Here is a 23,701-nt window from a genome sequence, read left to right as displayed (position 1 = left end):
GGCAGGTGCAAGACGTGTGGCTTGCTTACGCCGGGGATGCTGCTGGCCCTGGCTCGTCAAAGCCCGTTCCTGCTGTGAATTAATTACAGGCTGTGCCGCAGCTGCCGTGGGCTCGCTTTCTACAATCTCACGCTCTGTGGTTTTCCATCCTCCTGACTTTGCCGGAGCAAATTGCTCCCGAAACACGCCGTGCCGCTGCCTGAGTCTGTCTAGGAGTCCGCGGGCCAGGGAGCATCGCCGCAGCGAGCCCCACGGCCGGACCGATTGCCCCCTGCTCGGCTGGCAAGCCCTGGCTCTCCCGGGCCGTGGCAGAGGCACCGGGAGCTCCAAGCAGCCGCGGCTGATTTGCATTTACCCTTCTGCAGCTGTCAGGAGGCGTCTAGATGGGAGGAATAAAGCCATCTGCTCAGCTGTGCTCCACCAACTCCCGGGGGCGGCCGGCTCACATCAGCCCCCTCCTCCCCGGGCCTGCTTACTGCTCCCGGAGACGGCCCCGCCGGCTGCAGTCACCTCCGCCGGCTTTGCGCGGATGCTTTTTTTGCTTCCAGATCCAGGCAGCTCCCTGCAAGGGCGGCCTCCTAGACACCTCCCGAACTCCCGCGGCACTTGGCAGGCCACCTGTCCGGCCAGGCAGGGGCTACCGTGGCCTCTTAACAGATGCTGAGCAAAGGCAAAGGGAAGAGAGGCTTGAACACGGGAACCTAAGCAAGAGGTTTCCCCTCCTCGAGGGGCAGCTGCCACCCAGCACGGCGCCCACTCCCCATGCCTGGCGCAGCCCCTTCCCCCTTCCCCTGCCCTGGCACCGGCATGGCTTCACTTACCGAATCTCAGCAGATGCTGGCTCCAAGCAGGCGGCCAGATCCTGAGAGCTGCTGAGCTCCTGCCATCATCCGCCAGCACTGTGGGGGCTCAGCCCTCCTCCCAGCTGGGCTCTGCCAACCCGGAGCGCTTGGGTTTTAAAAGCAAAGAAGCCCTGTTTCCTGAGAGACCGTGACCACGCTGGAAGCTGCTCAGTCACAATAGCCTGCGTTGATACGGCTGCTTCCATCCCGAAGGGACCCCACGTACAGCCCGTGCTATATATACGTGCACACAAACCACCGGCGTGCGGCTGGCTCTGCAGAACCGGGGCAGAGATTGCTCCATGGGCATCGCGCGGCACAGCCGGGCAGGGGCAAAGCGGGCTGGCGCTGCATGCCGGGGAGAAGGCGGGGGGTCTTGCACATGCGTGGTCTTCTGCAAGCCTTGCCCTGCCTGGATTAGGTCGCGGGGCAGAGGGCTCTGGCTGGCAGGACGTGAGGCTCTGGGTAGCTTATACCTTATACCCCAGCCACTCTCATGCACAGGCGAGCCATGGGTGATGACGGCTCGTCACCCTGGTCAGATGGACACAGTCTAATTGCTTTGCAATTAGGTGATTTGTGTGTGTGTGTGTGCGTGCGTGTATCCACCATGCGGGTCTTTGCAAAGTGGCATACAAGTCATCCTAAAAGATTAGTGATTCTGGGGACTTCTGATTAGCAGGGGGACCAACTCGAGATGCAAAGGGGCCCAATATTTGCAAAGCGTTGGGTGTATTCTCTGCAGTCAGGTCCCTTGATGGTTTCTCGAACTGAGCTCCCTATAGCGGAGGGGTCCCAAATCCCTAGGCACTTTGCTGGAAAGCCCGGGGACACGTCTCCGTGGGTTCCAAACCTCCTCAAAAGCTTGCAAGAGTTTGGGGCCAGGGGCCAGATTCAATTCAGCAGAGATGACATAAGAGAGAGCTGCAACCACGCGCTCTGTGACTGCTCAGCCGGGACGCTGGGGTCCTGGACTTCCTCAGCCCGCGCACCCTTGCTTGCTTTTTGAGAGCACAGTCTTTACATGCCATAATCCATAAAGGCCTCCATCCTTATTCCCGTTACCAAGTAGGCACCGTCCTTACAAACCCGCTGCGATCGTTCTGCCATACAGTGGTTCACCCAACTCAAGTCCTTCCAATTACTGCTTGGAGCAGCTTGCTCCCAGAGGAGCTATTGCCAAAGCGGTGTTTGCTTTTGTTGTTAGAGAGTTAATTGAAAAATTAATTTTCAGGAGCTCTCTCCAGTTAATTAGAGCCTGCCGGTGGCTGCTTGAGAAGGAAGAGGGGTGTTGGCGGGGACTCCTGCTCCGTCTCAACGAGAATGTTTTCTGAGCCGACCCAAAGGGTCAGAAATCCCTCATCTAATTATCTCTGAAATGCACTGATACGGAAAACAAATCGCCGTGCTTATGCCTTCTGCAAGTGGAGAGCTCTTTGACTTGTCCTTGGATGAAGAAGCGCTGGGCTTTGAAGGAAATCAAACTGCAATCCAAAGATATCAATTATCTGTGAAATGACCTGGTAGCATATGTATGCTTGTGTTTCAGGCAAAAAGCTAGTGTCAAGGCTGGAAATCAAGCGCTCAGAAAACAGGACAGGCACCGACAGGTCTCAGCTTCAGCTGTGGACTCTTCAAGATGTAGGGTTTATCAATGCATCCTCGAGTTCATTTCCTACAGATCGGTGTTCCCGATCCACTACAGTACGTTGCAATACCGCGCATGCAATCTTCAAGCGCGGTTTGATCTTTCGATCTCAATGAGGTCTATCAAACAAGACCAGGCTGAAAAAAAAGCAGTGCTGCAGCTCTGCGCTAAGGTGGCTGATTCAGATGCAGACGGCTCAGGAAAGAGTGACCCTTTCCATCAGGGTTGGGGCAGGCGTGCAAATCCTCAAGTGGGGCTGGCACTGCACAGTGCAAACCCTCTCCGTCAGCGTCCCCCTCGGGGCGTTGCAACAGCACGAGCGTGCCGGCCGGGGCTTTCTGGGGACTCCTGTGCTGGGACCGAGGTCTCGTTGGGCCCTGCCACACATTACATACATTACGCAATGAACTGGTGAATCGTGCAATACGTTTAGATGGGCCACGTGTGTCAAGTAAGACCAGCTGCGCATGCAAAGTAATTCCCATGCCATAAAAATGTCGATCCAGCTACAAAGCAGCCAACCAGCTACAAAGTTAGTGCTTAAAAACATGGAACGACTTTTCTATCCAGCTTTCATTTGCAAGTCTGGCAGGGCCCTTTTGCCTGTGAGCTATATCTATCTGCGGTAGCTCAGGCTGCTGGGCTGACCTGGCACGGACAGGCCATGAGAACGAGAGCAGAAGCCATGCCAGGTGCAGGGACCGTCTCTCAGTTCAGTGTTTCTGCAGCACCTACAACAGAGCCTGATTCAGGCCTGGGGCTCCTGGATGGGGTCAGAATAGGTACAGCAATCCCAGGGCAAGGCTTTGTGTCTGCCTCCTGGATGCTGACACCCAGGGGCTTCATCGCCCCTGTGACCAGGCCGGCGCATCCGATGAGGGACCTTCCTGCAATGAGGTTTTCCTGGAAAATCACCCTGACTTTTCTCCCCGATACAGAGTCCCCGCTGGCGGGTCAGGAGTCTCTTTTGGGGAGATCTGTGCATTTTACTACAGTGCTGATGTGACTGGCTGTCGCCGGGCAGCTCACGGCCAGGCACCTACGCGGCACGGAGGAGAAGCCCACCCCAGTGCCGAGGCAGCGGGGACGAGGAGGCGTGGGCAGTATTAGTGTCTGACGCGCTCATGTCCAGGGTACCCCCCCTTTACCCCCACTGCCATAGGTCCTGCCAGACTCCCGCTGTCTGTCCGCTAACTCCGTGCAGAGATCGTGGTCTGGCCCCTTCCCGATCGCATGCAACCCGGAGCAAGCGCCCGCCGGGCTCAAGGGGCAGACCCCCAGCGCCTGCAGTTCCCACTGAAGTGAGGCAAGGTGTGAATGCTGAATTGCATCAGCAGAAGACCCGGCCTCAAGGCATTCCTTCGGCCCGTGGCAGCTATGCCGAGCCCTTGACGGCCATGCTCGGTGCCTGTCCCCATGCAAAGCCTAAATCTTGACAATAAGGTGCCCCTTGGTCTAGCTCAGCAAAGTGTCCCCGCTTCCGCGCCAGCCCGGTGCCACCTCCCCCATGCTCTCTGCTCCGTTCGTTTAGCATTCCCAGGGGATAAATCCCGCTTCGTACTCGAGAAGAAATCTGCCCGAGACGAATGACTGACCTAATTTCTAATGGCAGCATCCAGCGGGCAGAGTTTCGGCACGGAGGTCTCCGGTGCTGGTGGCAGACACCTCTCCCTTCGGAGCCGCGGTCCAGAAGCTGCTCGGGACTGAGGACCCCGGAGGCCTCCAGCCGGCCTCGTGCCCCTGGAGTTGCAATCTTCACAATCTTCTTGGGGGGTTTTTTACACTAAAAACGCAGGCCTGGCTTTCTCTGCCTTTGCTGAAGTGCTCTCTGCATTGCCGGGAGCCCCTGAGCTCAGGGCCTCGCGCGTGCCCGGGAGCAGAGAGCTGCTTCCCGGGGGGTCGTATCAACTTCCATTTTGAGGCCTGGGTTTGTTTGCCTCTCTGCATTGCCAGAATCGCCCCACTTGCCCCAGGTGGGTGGGACGGGAAGAAACCTGCCCTCTCCTGCCCCTGCCCCACTCCCTCTGCATCCTCCTTGCCCACTCCCTGCCAGCACCTCTGGATCCACACGAAGCCCCTTGGAAGAGCTGTGAAGGAGTTTGCCTCTCCTTTCCATACTTCTCCAGGCTAAGCCTCATGGAAACCACACCTATACAGCTCCATGCACAGCTGTCAGGGCATAGGGAGAAACAACAGCCATGCAGCTGCCAGACAAAAGCCGTTGCCCCAGGCCTGTAAACCCTGCACCGCATGGGGCAGATGCATCACACCTGAACCAGAGAAGCTGAAGAGCCTGATGCCTGGCTGTGGGCTGAGAGGCACCGAGGCATCAGACTGGTGTCCGGGCCCCGCAGAGCCCAGCCACGGTCTCACTTCCCTGGGCAAGCATGGGCGGGGGACCGAGGACCTGTTAGGACTCCAGCACCCATGCGGCAGTCTGATGAAGGAGCTGAGTGCAGGAGATGCCGCCAAGTTCACAGCGCTGAAGACCAAAGACCTCAATCCAGGAGCCAGAGCAGGGTCAGAGTCAAGGTCAGGGTCCTCCTTGCTGCCCTGCCCACACACCACTCCCCTGATCTGGAAGGCTTCCTGCCCGGGAGCAAGAGATGCTCCGCTCCCCACTGTCGTGGGCCACGGAGGTTTTGGGGGCTGCAGCGATGGCATCTCTTTGCAGAACAGCTCAGTCATCCCTGCCACGTGGTTTATCCAATGCTGGCCGGTTGGCAAGGTGGTCCAGGAGAAGGGCTCTGGGAAGGGGACTGGAGAGCAGAGGGAGAGGGGAGCCCTGGAGGCTCCCCAGCCCTGGGGGAGCACCCTCGAGCCTGCAGCCAGGATGGGCAGCAGCAGTCTCTCGCCTCGTCGCATGGCTCAGTGGGCTCGGTAGCCAGCTCACGTGCCAGCGGTGAATCCTCGGGTCGGCTCCGAAGAGCCCCTTGCTGCAAGTCCAGAGGGCATGGCTAGAAATAGCCAGCCGCACAGGCAGTGCAGCGTACGTGGCCATTATGTGCGTGTTGTTGGATGCACTGCCACATCCCGTGTGCACGAGGCTGTAATGGAGATGCCTCTGTGCAGGGCCCTGGTTTCCAACCCCCTCCCAGGGAAAGGAGCCTGGGAGTCTCAGCAACTTAGGTGTACTCGCACACACGTACACACCTACATGCACAAACTGACACACAACCATGTATACTCTTATGTGCGCAGGCACACACCAGCATGTATATACCTGTGTCCATATGTGCACGCACACACACACTGGCATGCATACCCATGCACACAGTCACATGCACTCACACGCTTACACATAGACATGCACATGCACCGACATTCACACACCCACACACAACTCACATGCGTGCACACACATACACATGCACTTACACATGAATACAGCTTGCACACTCATGCACACACTCCCCCGTGCAGGGTGGGTGCAGCCCAGCCCCAGTGGCGAGGCCCGGAGCCACCTGGGGGGAAGGCGCGAAGGTTGTGAGGGACCATGGGCAGCCACCCAGGGCCAGGATGAACCTTGATCCAGGGATGGATGGAGCAGGGGCTGGGGGATCCCGGGGCGCTGCCGTTCCTTTCCCACCGCCCCCCGACCAGTGTGCTCCCTGCCCGGACAAGGGTCCTGGTGCAATTAATTCCCTGGAGGCGGATCACTGGGGGGAGGCCCGCTGGTGTACGGTGGGCTCCGGGGGAGGCCTGGGGAAAGCCAGTGCACAAGAGAAGGAGGCACGAAGATTAGGGGCCAGGTTCTCAGCAGCTGCAGTAATCTGTATCCTCACGGGTTGCACCAGGCTGATCCTGGCCGGAGGCGCAGGCTGTGCTGTTCAAAGCCATTCTCTTTCACCATCGCGACTGGCAACGGTGGGAAAGACTCGAGACCATCGGACCACCCAGCCCTGGGGCAGTGACTTTACTTACAACATCCTACTGGTATCGCCTGCCTGTTTTCCAGCGCATCCCCCTGCCCATCCGTGACTTTTGGGGTGAATCTTTCTGGATCCCAATGCATGTTCAACATCGCGGTTTGCAGCCTCTTAGTGCTGCCTCAGTTTCCCCCAAGGCTGCCCCTCACTTTATTTGCTGCTTGGCTTTCTTGTCCTGTCCTGGCAGCACCTGAGTGCTGGGAGCTCGGAGCCTGCAGCAGTCGGCTCCACGGCTGGCTTCCTTCTCCCTGTGAACCATTATTCTTGAGGGGTCTGCGGCTGGAGACGCAGCCCTCTGCCAGCCGATGTTGCCCGGACACGGCAGAGCTGAGAATTCGCTCTGACTGTAGCTCAACACATCTCTTATTCATGGAGAAAACCCCGGGTGCAAGCAGGCAGCTTGCAACTGCGCCGGCACAAGCTCTGGGGACCAACAAGGCTGTGCGGGGGGAACAGGTTCTGCTTTAAGGACCTGATCCTGTGTCGAGCTGAGCACCGGAGGCTCTAGCCGGGTCAATGGGGGTCTCGGAGTCTCAGGATCCAGCCCAACTTCTCCCGCAGCGTAACTGCGGGCCTTGTTCTGCCTTTGGCGCTGTGCGTGCAGCAGGCCTGGCCGTACCCGAGCAAGGGCAAGGGTTGTCCCGAAACACCTGCGCACCACACTAAATGCACCCGCGCCCCGACCGTCCATCAACCCACTTTGGAGCCTGGATCCGCCAAGTCGAAACTATCACCGGGGATAACTAAATACAAAACCACATCAATAATTAAATCATGAATAATAATTAAATCAAATAAATAACTAAATAATTAGCAGGGAAACAGAGCAGCAGGGAGGAACAGCATGCAGGCGGCCTAGAGGTCCGGACCAGCAGGAGAGCTGGCTTGCCAGACCCAGAACATAACCTGAGTCTGCATGGAGCCAGCCCTGATGGGGATATGAAAGTAAAGCTTTTAGACAATCTCACCGAAGGAAAGGGATGAGGCTTCCAGCGATAGCGTTTGAAGCGCTGGAGCAGCCGATAAAAGCGTTTGATGAGTCTTGTGACCCCAGGCAGAAGGAGACAGCCTGCTTTATTTTTATTTTTTCCATGAAAGCATGAAGCAGGAGAGGGAGCTGAGAGCTGAGAGCCACACGCCGGCCCCACGAGCCCTATGGGACTTCTGGGACAAGACATGTGTGGGTCATGCGATTCCAGCTGATGGGAGAGAAACATCTTACCCTAGAGAAATGCCTCCAAATAGCAAGAAGACTGGGAAAGGACCAAACCAATGAGTCAAAAGCACAGAGGTGGACCTGGGAAGCAAGACAGAGACTGCGAACGCGGGTGTCCCGACACCCAACATGTGCACTGTGGAAATGCCAGGCAGAAAGGGACGGGCCCAGCCTGGGAGCAAAGGGAACAGGAGCGTGGGACTAAGAAGCGGCGTGTGCCCCACCTGCCCTAAAGAGGCAGGGACTGAGGATGCTGAGGCTTCCTGTCCGCAGCGTTTCCCCGGCCGCTCCAAAGACTCACTGCACCGGCGCTGCAGGGGCAGGCTGTCAGCCATGCGACGGCCTTATTTGCAGCGATGCTACCGGATCAGGGGCCAGGCTGATTCCAGCAGAGCTGGCAGCAGCCCCAGAAAGCCTCGAAGCAGCAGTGCTAGCGGGGAGGAACGTGTCCAGGTGCTGGGATGGATACGAAACCCCCCTCCCTTTCCTGCCCCGCCATACAGCGTCCATACCTTAGCACGGAGGGAATCAGCAGCCTAGTCCAGTGCATCCTTTTCCCAGGGTCCAGGTCCTTTATTCCTTGCTGCCCAGTGGAGTAAGGCACGTTATTACCTGGAACACCCCATCCGGCGTGGTGCTTCGCGGGGTTGTCTGCGTCAGCTCTACTGCAGCCAGGCCCAGGGACTCGGGAAGGATCGCTAGGCTTTATCCTCCCGTCGTGGGATGGGAGTCTCCACAACACGGGCCGCGGGCCCCTGGGCGCTCACGGCCGTGGCTTCTTCACGGTGCATGCAGATGCCTTGGGACCAGGTGCTCTGGCTTTGCTGTGCAGGCTCGAGGCAGAAGCGGTAGCTCATGTGTCACAACGCATTCTCATGCAGCGGGGCGGCTGCTCCGGGCAGGATCAGGGCAGGGCAGGGCAGGGCAGGGCGCACGGCACGCTCTCGGGATGGAGGAGGGGAGCAGCCCCCTGGGCTGAGTGACAAATGCAGCACGGGGGAGCGCTCTGCTGCAGAAGGCTGGCAAGGCTCCACGCGGGTTCCTCCTTCTCCTGCTCTGACAATAACCTCAGACAAGGCACAGGCAGGTTCTCTGCAGCAGCAAAGCACCGGCCAAGCCAAACCCACCAGACGTGGTCCCTGATGCACACCCCGCCGTGTTTGCTTTGTGCATCGTCTCCTGTGACCCCCGGGGCAAAAGCCTGAGTGCTGCTGGGTGGGGAACACGTGCAGAGCACCCGTGCATATCCCCGAGGGATCGCAGAGTCACCCGTGTCTGGTTTAAGCCTGCGTGCAAGTGGGTGTGCATCTTGGACTTCCTGCAGGGCCCCAGTGCAGCCGGGACGCCCCCTTCTTTCTGGGTCTCTCAGAGAAACCCCCTGCCCCTGTGAAAGAGGAGGCTGAGGTTAGACAACGGGTCGGTCTGGGGTGAAATCCCGACCTGCCTCAGGCTGGACTAGATGTGACCTCTGGAGGTGCCTTGCAGCCCCACTTCTCCATATGCTCCTATATCCCCCGTACTAGGAGCTCCCAAAATCAACTCCCTGGGACTCAGCACCCAAAACATCCCTGGAAACGCTACTGCCCTGCATGGGCAACTACCCAGGGTCAACTAAGCTCCCATGGGCGCTGGGCCCAGCATGAAACACAGCATGGGTTTTTAAAGGGGGAGCTGCCTCCTTGCTGCTTGTCCCAGAGTCCTTGCAACGTCCCTGACGCAGGTGCACTGCTCCCCTGTGCTGCTCCTCCACCGCAGTGTGGAGGTAAGCTGCAGAGGTCATAGAGAGGCAGGGACCTGCCCCGTTACCTCCAGAAAATGGAGCAGGCGATGCTTGCTTTGCTAAAGAGGAGGAGGATGAACAGCTCCAAAACAGCACCTTGCAAATGTGCAAGAACGCGGAGATCCAACGTGTCCATTGTGGAGGAAGACAAAGCTTCGGCCTCAGCAGGACCTCTCTGGGGCCAGCGCGTGCTCGGCGAGTGGCAGTGACCGGCTGCGGAGATGCCAGGAGTTTCACCCTGAGGGACGGGGTAGGAAACAAGCACTTAGACCACTTGTGAAATGCCCCAACGTGAGCCGTGGGAGACGTGGTCCTGATCCGTTCAGGATAACCGCTTCTGTAGCACGACGGGGCTGTCGCCACGAGACTGCGGCTCCATCTCCCAGTCCCGGAGACAAGAAACTGGCTTTGGTCTGAGGGATCCCACTTGGTGCCTGTCCACCCATCAGCTGTAATCACCCCCCTTTCACCATGGACCTCCCGGCAGCATCAGCAGAGGGCTCACGAGGCAGATGGCAGTTCGCTCTCAGAGGACATCAGAAAGCAAAGGCATCGCCCCGCAGCCTGGGGTGGCTGAGACACTTTCTGTGGGGTCAAGGAGGGACAGTGGGAACGTCTGCCCGGCGCCTGCATTATCCCCGTGCAACATGCACGTCGTAGCCATTCCCTGCACGCTCAGGGCTGTGTGTGGTTCAGCTCGGGGAGTTTGAGGGGGAGGCGATGCTGCTTCTGCCAGGGATTTAAAGTGCTGCTGCCAGGGGAGCTAATGGAATATTTTGGATCTTGGAACATAAAGCCCCTAGGAAGGAGGGAGGCAGAGGGCTCAGGGAAGCACCAGCAATAAGATCGGGCCAAGTGCTGACATGTGCTGCTGGAGACAAGCACAGGCTCGGGTGGAGGCAGCCTGCCTCCTCGCTGCAGCACCGGAGCCCGTGGAGCCAGCGATCTGGGGGAAACTGGTGTGGGAGGTAGATTGAAACCGGTGTGGGAAGCAGATTAAAACTGGTGTGGGAGGCAGATTGAAACCGGTGTGGGAGGCAGATTAAAACCGGTGTGGGAGGCAGATTGAAACCAGTGTGGGAGGCAGATTAAAACCGGTGTGGGAGGCAGATTGAAGGTACTGCTCTGAGCTCTGGGATGCTGCGTAGGGCAGGCCGGACAGACTCCATCCAGGTCGCAGGGCAGGGTGCGATGCCCACTTGCTCTGACCGTGTCCTGGCGGGGCGGGCGAGGAAGGTCTGGCCCGAGCTGCAGCCTTCGCTCCGTCGCAGCCCTGCAGCGCTCTGCTCGATCGAGCTCTCTCTTCCCCACGACACCCCGCGGTGCTGCGGCTACTGATTTCTGCACCAGGCCCAGCTTTGCAAGCGCAGAAGCTGGCAGGAACTCGAGAGACCTGGGGTCACGTTGTCCCTTTGCACTGCCTGCGTGTGCACCGGGCCGCAGCCTCCCCGGGCTCATCGCTTGCACGCTCCATCTGTCCAGAGGGCTGTCACTGCCGATGCAGCGCCACGGACACGTCTTGAGGCCCGGCAACAATTCACATCAATCATAAGCAGAACAAGGTCCCCGAGACCTGCTGTGACCCCCACTTCCCCGGGTGGAGGGGGCAGGCATGACTGGTCTTCAGCCAGCCCCTGGGAGAGGAACAGCCCCGGAGCAGGGCAGCACGTCTGAGACGCCAGAGGACTATAACAGTGTCACGGCCGGGCAGCGTGGCAAGTGGCTTGCGGGTGCCACACGCCTGTCACATCTTACAGACGAGACGGGAGCACGTTGCACAGGAGACGAAACCCCGGGGCGGCTCGTCTGGAAGGAGATCCAGCCTGGCTCGAGGAAGAGACCGGGCTTCGGGGCCAGGGTTTGCTCCAGTCGCTCCGAACTCGTGCGAGGGCTGGGAAGGGCAGGAACCGGGCGCAGCCACAGAAAAGACGGGGACACCCTGGCACGGACAATGGCTCGGCGCTGGGGACACCGCTGCGAGCAGAGGCGCAGGGAGCTGGGCTGATTGAGTCTGCGGAGGAGAAGCCGGAGCCGGGCATGTGGCAGCTGCAGGGGAGGCTACGCGGGGCTGTGCTCAGCACGGCGGGGGGCGACAGCGCGAGCAGCAACGGGCTCAGGCTGCAGCGCGGCAAGTCGAGGTCAGCGCCGCCCGCCCGCCCGCCTGCCTGCGCCGCCTTGTCCGGCAGCGCCCCCTGGCGGCCGCGGGGAGCGCGCGGCGCGGCCGGCCCGGACAGGGAGCTGCCGGGAGCGGCCATGTCCTTCTGCGCCTTCCGCGGCGCCGAGCGCTACGCCGGCCTCTTCGACCCGGGTGAGCGCCGGGGGGCGGCTGCCCCGGGGCCCCGCTGCCACTGCACCCACCCCGCTGCCTCGCCCGTCTCCGTGCTCCCCCCGTCGGGACCCTGCCTCTACCCCATTACTATCCCTGCCCCTACCCCATACCTACCCCTGCCCCTAATCCTACCCCTTCCCCATCCCTACCCCAATACTACCCCATCCCTAACCCTGCCCCTACCACTGCCCCTAATCCTGCCCCTGCTCCTACCCATACCCCTACTCCATCACTATCCCTGCCCCTAATCCTGCCCTTACCCCTACCGCATCCCTAATCCTGCCCCTGCTCCTACCCCTACCCCTACTCCATTACTACCCCTGCCCCTAATCCTGCCCTTACCCCTACCCCTACCGCATCCCTAACCCTGCCCCTAACCCTGCCCCTACCCCTACCCCATCCCTGACCCCCAGTTGTCTTTCCTGCCTAGCACAGGGCGGGCTGGACCCCATGATCTTGCGAGGTCCCTTCCAGCCCCTTACAGTCTGTGACCCCTATAGACAACATCCGCTGTCTGTAGGGTGCCCCTGCCCCACAGGGACCCTGCTGCCTGTACAGCGCCCCAGCTTCCCCTGTAGGGACCTTATTGCTTCTAGGGTGTCTATGCTCCCTTATAGGGTGCCCCCATAGGAACTGCACTGCCTATAGGGTGCCCCTGCCTCCCATGGGGACCCTAACCTAACCTAACCCAACCCTAATCAACCAACCCTAACCCTATAGACAACATCCAGTGTCTGTAGGGTGCCAGCTGCTCCCCCATAGGGACCTCACTGCTTATCATGTGCCCCTTCTTCTGTAGGGACCTTTCTGCTTATAGGGTGCTCCTGCTTCTCCTGGAGGGACCTTGCTGTCTATAGGGTGCTCCTGCCCTCGCATAGGACCCCACTGCCTATGGTTGCCCCTGCCTCCCAGTGCAGTCAGGGTTGGCCTGGGCTGTCCATAGGGGTGTCTGTCCCCCCACATAGGAGCCTGGTAATATGGGGGGGTCAATCAGCTGCAAGAGCCCAGCTGGAGATGGGTCCAGCAGCAGGGGTGGGACACCCAGGCAGGGCTGGGACGTGGTGCCTACCAGGACAGCAGGATTGTACACGTGTGTGCATGCAAGAGGACTAAAAACCACGTGTCAGAGGTCCTGTGCTGTGAGGGGGCAAAGTGGGATTCCCCCCAACCCCTTCAGTGGAGGCCTGTGAGCTCTGCAAACTCCCCCCGACAACATCCAGCACGCTTTGATGTGGCCGGCCCAGATCCAGGCTGGGGCGGAGGCGCCGTGAAAGCCCAGTTAACCTGCCTGCTCCCCCCTTCCCAGGCATCTACGTGTGCTCCAAGTGCGGCTACGAGCTCTTCTCCAGCCAGGCCAAGTTCGAGCACTCGTCGCCGTGGCCAGCGTTCACCAAGACGGTCCATGCCGACAGCGTGTCCAAGTACGAGGAGCGTCCGGGCGCCCTGAAGGTGGGCACGAAGTCTTGCTGGCTTGGCAGCGAAGGTCCCCGCGTTCCCTCTGCGGCCCAGACCCTGGCTGGAAAGGGTGGCCGGACAGGTACGTCCCTGCGCTCACCGCTGTCCTCTCTTCCAGGTATCGTGCGGCAAGTGCGGCAATGGCCTGGGCCACGAGTTCCTCAACGACGGGCCGAAGAAGGGGCAGTCCCGCTTCTGAATATTCAGCAGCTCGCTGAAGTTCATCCCCAAAGGTGAGGGCTTCCCCCGTGCCCGGCTCCCTGGCTGCCCGGTTCGGCTCGTGGCTCCAGGGGCTGTTGCGGGGTGAGGAAGGGACTGGTCCGTCTTCTGGTTTTGGGGTGTCTGTCTCCAGGGCTGGTGCACAATCCCAGCCCAGACCCCTGAGAGCAGTGCTTCCTCCAGGCCTGCCTTGGCTGTGGTGCTCTTTTTCCGAACTTCCCTCTCTTCCTCGTGCTCAGTGAGGGTCAGCTGTAGCCCAGGATTGCGGCGGCTCTCAGTCCCACACCACAAACGACCACGGTGGCCATAAAGGATCCCGGAGCTGGGTGCAGGGAGTGGGTTTTATTTTGACCCATTCAGCTCCCCTGACAAGGACCCCGACGGGCTTCAGGGATCCCAGACCTGCCTTCCAGGCTCGAAGGTTTGAGAGCAAAACCCCTTTGAGTTTCCAAGGAGCAGAGGCAGGGGCGCCCGGGGAGGGAGGGAGCTGCCTCGTGGAGGTTTTGCTGTCCCCCAGCGATGGAGGAGCTGAATGGCTGGGTGTTTGTGTAAAGAGCGGGGCTGTGAACTTGCAGGCCCGCGAACGGCGGCTACCAGAGTTGGCTCGTTCATTTTAGCTCTCTGCCGCCTTCTAACATGGCACTGCCCGGGATAATTAAGTGTCGCAGAAGCTGTAGGAGAGACATGAATACTGCCTCCCCTCCCCCTCTGCCTTGCAGATGAGGAAGCTGAGAAGCTGACGGCTTCCTCGAACCATGGGGTTTTCCTCGGTCGACGGCTCCGGGGACAAGCCCAGAGCACGTGATCCCAGTCCAGCTTCTGGCCCCAACCCCGTGGTGCTTGGGAAATAGGAGCTGTGGGTGCACGAGGCTAGTGAGAGCAGCTCTGAACAGGCTGACCCTGAGTTTCTCTTTGTTTTGCAGCCAAAGCAGACCAGGGGCTGACGGGGAAGTAAGCGAGCTGCCATACTTCGTGCACTGCTCCTCCCTGCGGCGTGTCTCGTCCTGCGCTGGCAGCGCGGGACGGGTGGCCGTGACGGTGTTTCCGGAGCAGGTGAGGATCTGCTGACGGGAGGACCTGCAGGCTTCTCCAGCGCGGTACTTCCCAGCGCAGACCCGTACCAGTCTCTGGAGGCTGGGCACTGGCTCATGGGCTGGGAGAGCACCGACGCCACGACCCAGGCTGGATGCGGGGGAGCCGCCGCTGGCACTGTTATCAGGCTGGTCCTACTTCCAGTGCTGTCACATCCCCAGCCCCAGCCAGGGCCAGGTACCCACTGCTGAATGCCGTCGCCTCTCCATTGTAGGTAGGAAGTGTGGCTGAAACTCTGGCCCCGCTGACCTCAGCGTTGGCTTCCCTGGAGCCAGGGTTTCACCCTTACCTCCGCAGTGGAGCAGAAGCAGGCGCTGGGCTCCGAACGGTTCCCCCCTCGGGAAATCCAGCCAGTGCCCTGGGGCAGGCAAGGGCCGCACTGGGTTTCCCCGAGGGGAGAGCCTGGCCCTGCTCACCTGTGCTGTTTTCTGGCCTGGGATCATGGTATGAATCGCCCCATGTAAACTCCCCCGGGAGGGCTGGGGCGAGGATGGTTATATGATCCGGCCAGACAACGGCCCAGGCTTGTCCTCAGATTTGCACAGAATAGAAATGATTTCACAGCCTGATTCAGGTTCTTGGTCTGGCTGGGGCCTGTCTTGCACTGGGCTTATTCTCGCCTCACCCCATCGGCATTAGCAAGCGCGACAGCCGATTTCCACTGGCTTTGGCCGGCTTGGCTACAGTGCACATCACTCAGGCTTTGAACCCTGTGTTCACGTTACCTCTTGATACCAAAGGGCTACAACACTGATTCCCCAGAGTGCAGTGCCTGGGTCCTGCTGCCTTTCCCCAGGGCCGGGGTCTCACATCAGGCCTTCGTGGTCTCCACAACACAGCCACTCTAAACGCACAAGGGGGTTCAGCTCTCTTGTCCAAGTCTCCTGCATTGCCTCTTTGGAGAGGCTGCAGCTGCTCTGTCCTCTCTGAGTCCGGAGTCCAGCAGACGTGGTGCATTTGTGCCCCAGTCCTGCAGGCAAAACCCCCCTTGGCTTCAGGTGTGCGGGTTCAGGCAGGTATATGAGATCAGGACGTGGGCTCCAAGCTCCAGCAGGCAGGCACGATGGGAGCCCTGCCTCTAGCCACTGGTGCCCTTTCTATCTGGGGACGCAGCCACAAGGCCTTGCGAGCGGTGCAAGGAAGGAACCCGCCATGGGGCCAGCGGTGTTACGGTCCATCTGTACTCAGGGGCACTTCACCAGCTCTTCACACCGTGGCATCTGCCGAGATGCAGCTGGCAGGGGGGCCTGCCCCTCCGAGCACCTGGTGTTTGCTGCGGCTTTTGCACTCGCCTCTGTAAATGTTGACCTGATAATAAACTGTTGATTTCCTCTGATGGAGAACCAGCTTGTTTGTCAGAGCCGTCCTGCTGGGAGCCCCCGGGGTGCAGGGCGCGTGTTGTGAGCTCCAGGTTTATTATCCTGTTTTCTTGGTCTTAGCATACTAACTTTATAAATCAGGAGGTAGAAAACATATTTCTCAGCTGGCCCCAAAAATGCACCGGACACTTCAGAGCCACGTGTCTGACATGTTGTGAGCTTGGTGGGCCCCGTTTTCCTCTGACTTTGTGCAGCACCTAGCACAAGCTCCAGCTTCAAATACGTTTTGGAGGACAAGTCTATCTAAAGCTGGTTGTGTGTTTGGGACTTCAGACAGGCTCCCCTCACTAGCACGCTGGGGCACCTCCCGTGTCAAGCAGCAACTGGCCGGTTCTCCGAGTCTCTGGTCTGTCTTCCTTTTCTGGGCCAAAGCTTTATGTTCCCTTTCTTTAACGTTCAAGCTGATTTATCCCAGGGTCATTTTTATGCTTGGGGCTGGCTGCGGGTTTATGAAGGCAAAGAGGGAGCTGAGCTGGTGCGTCTCAGTCGGACGGCAGGGCCGAATCCAAAGACCTCTGCCGGTGAAGAGCCATTTGCAAGGTGAGACGCTGGACCTGTAACGGCCGAGTTGTGCGCTGCAAGAGGATCCTGCGCCGGTTCAGAAGTGTTTTGTCTGCTGCTGAGCTCTGGGTGGGCGCGTAGGAGAGGTTTCCAGGAAGGACAATGTATGCATGCGTGTGTGCGTGTACTTGCACACATGCGCGTGTGCCCAGTTTCCTTAGGAGCAAGTGCATTAAAAGACGAGAACAGAACTAGGAGCGCAGGCAGTGCCCGGGCCTGCTGCCCGTCCATCGCAGCAACCACGTTCGGTCCTAGGGATCAGGCGTGGATATAGGTTTCTGCCCAGCACTTCTCATCTCTCGGCTACCTCGTGCAGTAGAGCTGGACTTTGCCTTGTGCCTCTGGTAGCGTGAAATCTGCCTCCCCCTTCCACCTGCCCTTTGCACTCTTCAGCACGCTTGCGCTCTTGCTCTTGCTGGGCACTGCTTCCCCGCAGCCGAGACCAGTGCCCCGATTGTAACCGGATGCATTAAGCACGTAACGTCGATCCTGGCTCCGTTGCAGAAGCTGCTCCTCCAGGGCTCTGTGGCAGGTCCAAGCTGCTCAGCCTTTGATTTGCTCATCCCAGGAGCCAGGCAGCTCAGCAGTGCCTGGCTGCCTTCTCCCTAAGGCCCCCGCTCCCCGCCGGCCCAAGCCCTGGGCCAGCTCTGTCTCATGCCGTTAATGCCCCCCCAGAAGAGCCTGCTCAGAGCTGGCTCAGACACCTCTCCTCTTCCTGGAGCACAAGGCTCCAGGGCTCGGCACCACGGTGCTGAAGTCCTGGGCACTCGAGAGGCCGGGCATCGTGCAAGCTAGGAGTCTGGTTCGTCCCATCAATCCACGTGAGCAGCGTGGTCTCACAACAGGATGGCAAGGAAGGAAAGGAGGAGCTGGAGGTGGGCAAAGGGGAGAAGTGTCAGGCTGGGCTGGGCTCTGGTCAGTCTTTATCCGTTCTGCGCCTGGCTTCACGCCAAGGCTCTGTTCCAGCCCAGCCGGCCCCAAGCACTGGCAGCCACCTTCCTCCTACATCCTTTCTTAGAAACAACTCCCACTTCCCTTTGCACGAGACTTTTGGTGCCCAGCTCAGCCTGGAGCAGGCGCGAATGGTCTTTCCAGCTCATGAAGGAGGCTCTGGCAGGGCCTTGCAAACATGGCATTTGCTGCAGGGTTCCCCGGGGATGAGAGCACGGTGGAGCCTCCGGCATGCCCCACTTCTCCTTTCCTTCAGCAGGAGGAGGAGACGTGTTGCCATTGCAAAAGTGCTTGCAGCAGTGGAAGCTGCAAGAGCCCCTTCCTCTTCTCGCACTCGCCCCTAAACAGCCTGGCGCCGGCGGGCAGGGCTGGCACGTCACGGCAGCATTGCTGGTCAGGACGCAGGGAGGTCAGAACGGAGACGTCTGCCTTGGCAGAGTTTGTGGGGGTGGGAGAGCACAGGGCTGGAGCAAAAGGGTCCCGTGGGGATGGCACGAGGGTACAAGGTTGGGTGGAAGGGCATTGTCCACGCTGCATGCAGGGAGCCCGCACCCGAGAGCGGGGGCCGTTGCAGGAGATGATGTGGGGCATGACCGTGGCACGGCTTGGTTCCAGGGCTCAGGATCAATTCAGCAGTATTAAAGCTGAGACCTCACTGCAGGCTGCAGGCGTCAGGGCCAGGAGCATCCGTCCGGTCCTTATCTGAACATCCTGGCACAACAGGGCTGCGGTCCTTGTCTGGGACGGCCCCAATACACCCAGTTCAGAGTAACAGCTCCAGAAAGGCCTGCATGTGGGACATCATGGTTCATCTGTAGCACCCCAAACCTGACGCTAGGCGGCATGGCAGCCTCGCCAAACTGCTTGGTTTGCTCCCAAAAAGCAAGCTGCTGCTTTACAAGCCCTGGCTGTTGCATGGGTGTCCTGAGCAGGAGGAGCTGATGCCCCTGGTGCGCTGCTGCTCGCTCGCTGGCAACCTTGAAGGCAGTGAGCACAGGTCACCAGGGCCTGAGGACACTGGGCTCCCTGGTGCATGGTTGGCGGGGGTCTGCTGACATGGATTGGGCTCGCTCCCTGCCTGGCCCTGCTATAGCATCCTCTCCGCCTCGCTGGGCTCTGGGATGAAAAGCCGGGCTCCCTTCCTGCTGTCCTGGCACTGCTGCCCGCAGGCCGCACTCGGGGCTCTTCCATAAGCGAAGGGCAGGCGGACTCCAGCTCTAAGCCTGGATCTCAGCCGGAGCTGGCGAGTCTGCGGCTTTCCCCTCTCGTCCCTTGTGCAAGCACCAGTTCTTCCCGGCTCTGTGCAGCGGTTTAATGCAATGGTCCTATGAATCGCTGCTAGCTTCTGTGCTGGGCATCGGAGAACACACCCCAGCGCCAAAACCCTGGCTAACAAGTCCTGGCTGGGCAGGCAGCTGGGTGCATCGGCTGCGACCGCTCCCAAGGGGAAGGCACGGAGTGACGGGGCTCACCGAGGGGTGCACGCCGATCCCACCAGGCCTTGAGACCCTGGGGAGCAGCTCCCGGAGCTGCAGCCAGCAGGACTGCCCCAAGATTTCTTCTTGCAGGGACGTGGCAGACCGCACAGGAGAGCCAGCTCAGGACCTGGGTCTGGTTCACTAGGGCTTGCAAACACTTCCGTCATTAGGAGCCTTTCCTTGCCCAGTTCTGCAGGCCCGATCCTGAGAAGCACAGGATCCCTCCTGGGAGGGTCTCAGCACCTCTCCGTGGCCCGGGGCTACTCTGCCCTGCACAGGATGAGCTCTTGGCTGCCCCGCAAAGCAGCAGACAGCAGGGCAGAAGGGCGCAGGGTGTCTTGCTGACCGGCTCAAGTGACTCGGGCTTTGCAGGGTGCCCAGATGCCCCGGTGACGGGCACCATGTCAGGTGCGAACACCCACCCCGCTCTGGTCCTATGCTTCACATGGGTGTCGTGGCCCATGAAGGGCCACGATGAGGCTGGTGTTGCTGTGTCCTGTGCCTCCCCCACCCTCCCACCGCCACCATTCAGCCCGTCGTTATTAGATGAACGACTGCTCTAATGTAATAAGATTATTTTGCTTATTGGAGCCAAGGAGACCTCACCTCAGCCCCGTGAACCCGGCGAGGTACAGGGCGCTGAGGACAGAAATTGAATTATGTTGCCAGGCCTGGGTAAACTTCTCCAGTGGTCTGAAGCATCATTCATGTCCTCCCGGGTAGCCTTTCTCTGACCTGGCTGGGGGTTTTTTTTTTGTCTTCACGACATCCAGCAGCCGGATCTCCCCTGAAATGGCTTGAGCAGAAAGCAAGATCGTTAGAGGGGAGGGCCGACGGAGCCTCATTTTCTCAATAGAGACAAACACCAGAAATTGCATTGGGTAAGGGGGTGGAAACCAGAAGAGCGCAAACCAACCTGCAGCTCTTCGCAGGTTGTAATGATGCAGGTTTGTTCATGGGCTCTGCGGGCCACGCTAGGTAACGCGCTTCCTCTTGTGCCTCTGAATACAGAGGAGACATCCTCAGCTGGGCAAGGAGTGGGGCCAAGCAGATTCACCCCGAGCCACCGGCCCTTCGACTTCTCCTTTCCCAGGTCCTAGCTAGAACGGGGCCAGCAATCAGCCAGGTTCATTGTTCCTCTGGGCAGGTTTGCTTTTCAGTCCAAATTCCCCCTCCCTCCAGCTCATGTGCACGGCCCCATGGAGGTATCGGAGCAAGATCGTTATGGGGAACGTCCTCTCCTGGTTTACCACCTGGGAGAGAAGGGATCAAAGCCGGTGCTGAGATCCAGTGGTCTTTTATGTCTCGGCCAGCATCCGAGTAAGGACCAGGAGTTGGTGGCAGTGCACGGTGCCGGCAGAAAGCACCTGGGTCATCATGAACACCCGCCCCAGCTGCGAGAGCAGTGCTTGGAGGGCAGGTGGTGGTTTGGCACGTGGCAGCCTAGGCCCAGAGCCTGGAAAGGGGGAGGGTGCCTGTATGGGCATGGGAAGGACCGTCCAGGATGGAGGCACTCTCCCATCACTGCAGATCATCATTGATTTCCAGGGTATTTAGTGTTAATCACCCCCTGGCCGGAGAGCACAGCGGGGGGCAATGCTCCCTGTGGCTGCTTCACCTGGATCCTGGTCGCAGAGCTGGGGGGCAGGTGATCTGGAGCAGCTCCTGGCCAGCTGCGTCCCTTTGCTGCCTGGGATTTTGGTTACCTGCCACATGCAGGTAACGTGCCAAGCCCGCGATGGGAGTGGCAGGGGACCTGTGCTGAAAGGAGACCCCAACCTCCATTGCATCGGAGTTAGATCGGTAGCAATTTGGGGTCTCTGTGCTGTCCTTGCACAGCCCCCAGCACCAGGGCACCCGACCGGGTAGAGCCAGGCCATCTCTCGCACCAGGGCTGTGCCTGGTAGGGGGGACCCGGCCTGCCTCGCCCGGCCCCTCCGGCTTCACTCTGAATTCCCACCGGTGTCACTGCAGCCCCGACCTGGAGCCACGTCCCGTGGAAGAACCGGCCATCGTTTCCGTGCATTTGGTACCAATAAACGATGTAAACACACGCAGCGCTGGGAACAAAGCACAACATTGTTCCACGGTCGGCAGGGACCCCCACCCTCCTCGTCCTGTTCGGGAGCTCATTACTCGTCCCCGGTGGGAATCCTTCAAGTTTTTCCCCGGCTGTTAACATGTCGCGTTGTTTGCCTTGAGTCGGGGCCTGGTCCTGTCGCCCGCTGTCTCTCTCAGGACTGAGAGGCTTCGAGGCGACGTAACGATTGTGCACGGTGGTGAGCGGTATTCATTAGGTCCCCCTTGCACCGGGCGTCCGACCTCGAGCGAGGGGCTCCCAGCCCCGGCACAGCGGTGACGGTCCCGATTCCAGCGTTCCCAATCTCGTGGCTGTGGGCGCGTGACGTTTCCTCGCGTTGAACCTTCCCGTCGCGACTGCACGGAGACACTCGCTCACGAACGCCTGCAAATTGTCAGCATTAGTGGTACATCAGATTAGCATCCTCTCCCGGCCACCGGCTTTGAGTGGCGGATTGATGGGACGGCTTTGAAAACCCGCCCGGGTGTTTCAAGGCATCTGAACCAGGCAGGTCAAGAGCAAGGTCGGGACGGTCCTTTTGTTCCCGAGAGACGAGATCGCGGAAAGCAGCTGGATGCTCCCGGAGGGGGTGGAAAACAGGCCGCAAACAGAGCAGGGTTCCTGCACCGCCGGCGTCACCCCAACCAGCTGATCTGATCAAGGCGACACATCCTGAGCTGCCCTGATTGAAGAACCGGCTCATGGGTGAGCAAAGCAGGCGCGATTTTAATTTGACTTATAACTCCCTGGCCATCTTCCACCCTTATTGTGCCCTGAAACTCCAACGGCAGCATTGCCACGGCAGAGCCTGCCCTGCGCGCCCAGCTGGGTGACTTTGTCGCTGGGTCTGGAGACATTTGGGGACTTCCTAGTGACTCTGTTGGGGGAGAAAGGGAGTCGTAGTGATGAGATGCCCGTGCGGAGGATCCCGTGTCAGCCGATGCTGCGTGAGATGGTAGGCGGTGCAGCAACGTTTTGGCAATGCTAGAAAGTCTGCAGCTGGTGAGTTTGTGGCTGAGGCTTGTCTGGCTGGTTTCCACCCTCAGGACCTGGCAGCTTGGCCCAGGGAGGCAATTCTGCCCTGTTTGCTCCATTTAATAGCCAGGCCTGATCCTGCTGCAAGCTGACGTGGAGGCCAGCTGCCCCTGCCCGAGCACAGTCTCATGAAGCAAACACATCTGCGGAGCTGCACTGGGCTTAGCGTGAACATACCTTCTCCCCACCATGCTGCAAGGTAACACCGTGTCTCCCAGCACCCTGCGCTGAGAGCTGCACCCACCGTGGTTCAGTTGCCAGCATCTTTTTGGGGGGGGTTTCTTTTAACTTTATTTTTAGGCCAAATCATTTTTGAATTCAGTTCCAAATTGTGGCCGAGCAGAGCTCAATTGTTCGAGTCTGCATGGCACTACCAGCGGTGGGTCTCCTCCCTCCCGGGCTCATCAGCCTGGGGCTTTGGATACTCCCAAGTGCCAGCCCCAAGCCCGGAGGTCTTGGAGGTCAGACACCCCCTGGTCTCACTTGCCCTGAGCCCAAAGGCCGAAGGACAAGCGAGGGGGAAAGCCTGAGAGCAGTCCCTCGTGGCCATCAATTCTTCTCCACGGGGGCAGGTGACCGAGCAAGGAGCAATGGTCTCCAGTTGCAGGAAGGTGTGCTATGAAGAAAACCCCTTTCACTAGGAGGGTGGTGAAGCACTGGACGAGGTTACCCAGAGAGGTGGTGGCATCTCCATCCTTGGAGGTGTTGAAGACCCGGGTAGACAAAACCCTGTCTGGGACGATGGAGCTGGGGCTGGTCCTGCTTGGAGCAGGGGGTCAGACTGGATGTGACCTCCTGCGGTCCCTCCAACCTGAATTTTTTAGGCTTCTATAAATTGCAAAGCGGAGATCCTCGCACCTGGAGGCATTTGTAGACTCTCGCTGGGGTCGGCCTGCCCGCAGCACAGAGGACGCTTCATCCTCTAACTACTTGAGCCCATTCAAGGCTGAGAAGATGGTGTCTCCCTGGCCATCAGTCTCCCGCATCGAGCACAGCTGCGTGAAGGCGGCTACCTGCACTTCCCTCCGCGCCATCAGACAGTTCGCTGAGAGCTGTTTTAATTGCACGTCAGGCCCTAAACACGCAACAAGGGGCCGCTGCTATTTTTCTCCCCATCCCCCCAATGACCCAAAATAAAATTCACGGCATTCCTCCGCTTTTCACTGACATGCAGAAACGAGAGTAATTAGACAGAAGGCCGTTTCCCCGCTCCAAACCGCGGCTCCCAACCCTCCCGGGAGCACACCTGTCACGAGAGCAACCCCGCCGCCAGCTGGATAAAATTAAAGGCTTATTTCACGTGGTTGCCTGATAATATCTTCATCCATCTTGATTCGGGGCTGCCTCGCACCCCGAAGGACTCGCCCCCCTACCGGGAGTCGGGGCGGCGACCCGCTTCGCGGGGGTGCTTCGCTCCAGCCAGTCTCGGAGCCACGAGGTGCTGAAATTTGTTTTCACTTTGCGGCATGCACTAATTAGGGAGATAATGACTGGGAGCATTCAGCACAAGTCTGAGCTGGCTGGAAAAATGTTTAGCCCAAGGAAAATTTAAATCTTTTATTATTTGATTTTTTTCCCCTCCTCAGCTGCTGAGATTCGACTTTTTAAGCAATTAGTGAGGGTTTATTTGTTAATCAGTCATACTTACGGCTCACTTTGGGGGCTTGTCTTGCATTCCTGAGTGCACATCATTTCTATTAATAATCT

At 59.3% G+C, this 23,701-nt stretch overlaps 1 protein-coding gene across 1 annotated transcript; it reads left to right on the top strand.

Moving 5' to 3' along the window:
• The first annotated feature begins 11,613 nt into the window (after positions 1-11,613).
• Positions 11,614-15,846, top strand: MSRB1 (methionine sulfoxide reductase B1). Its single transcript, XM_014608439.3, has 4 exons — positions 11,614-11,723; positions 13,051-13,193; positions 13,318-13,432; positions 14,342-15,846. Exons 1-4 carry the CDS (start codon positions 11,669-11,671, stop codon positions 14,371-14,373), a joined length of 345 nt encoding a protein of 114 aa, XP_014463925.2. The 5' UTR covers positions 11,614-11,668; the 3' UTR covers positions 14,374-15,846.
• Positions 15,847-23,701: the final 7,855 nt, after the last annotated feature.

The sequence above is a fragment of the Alligator mississippiensis genome, chromosome 13, assembly GCF_030867095.1.
Source record: "Alligator mississippiensis isolate rAllMis1 chromosome 13, rAllMis1, whole genome shotgun sequence".
In the NCBI taxonomy this organism is placed as follows: Eukaryota; Metazoa; Chordata; order Crocodylia; family Alligatoridae; genus Alligator; species Alligator mississippiensis.
This window is presented reverse-complemented; position numbering and strand designations above follow the sequence as displayed.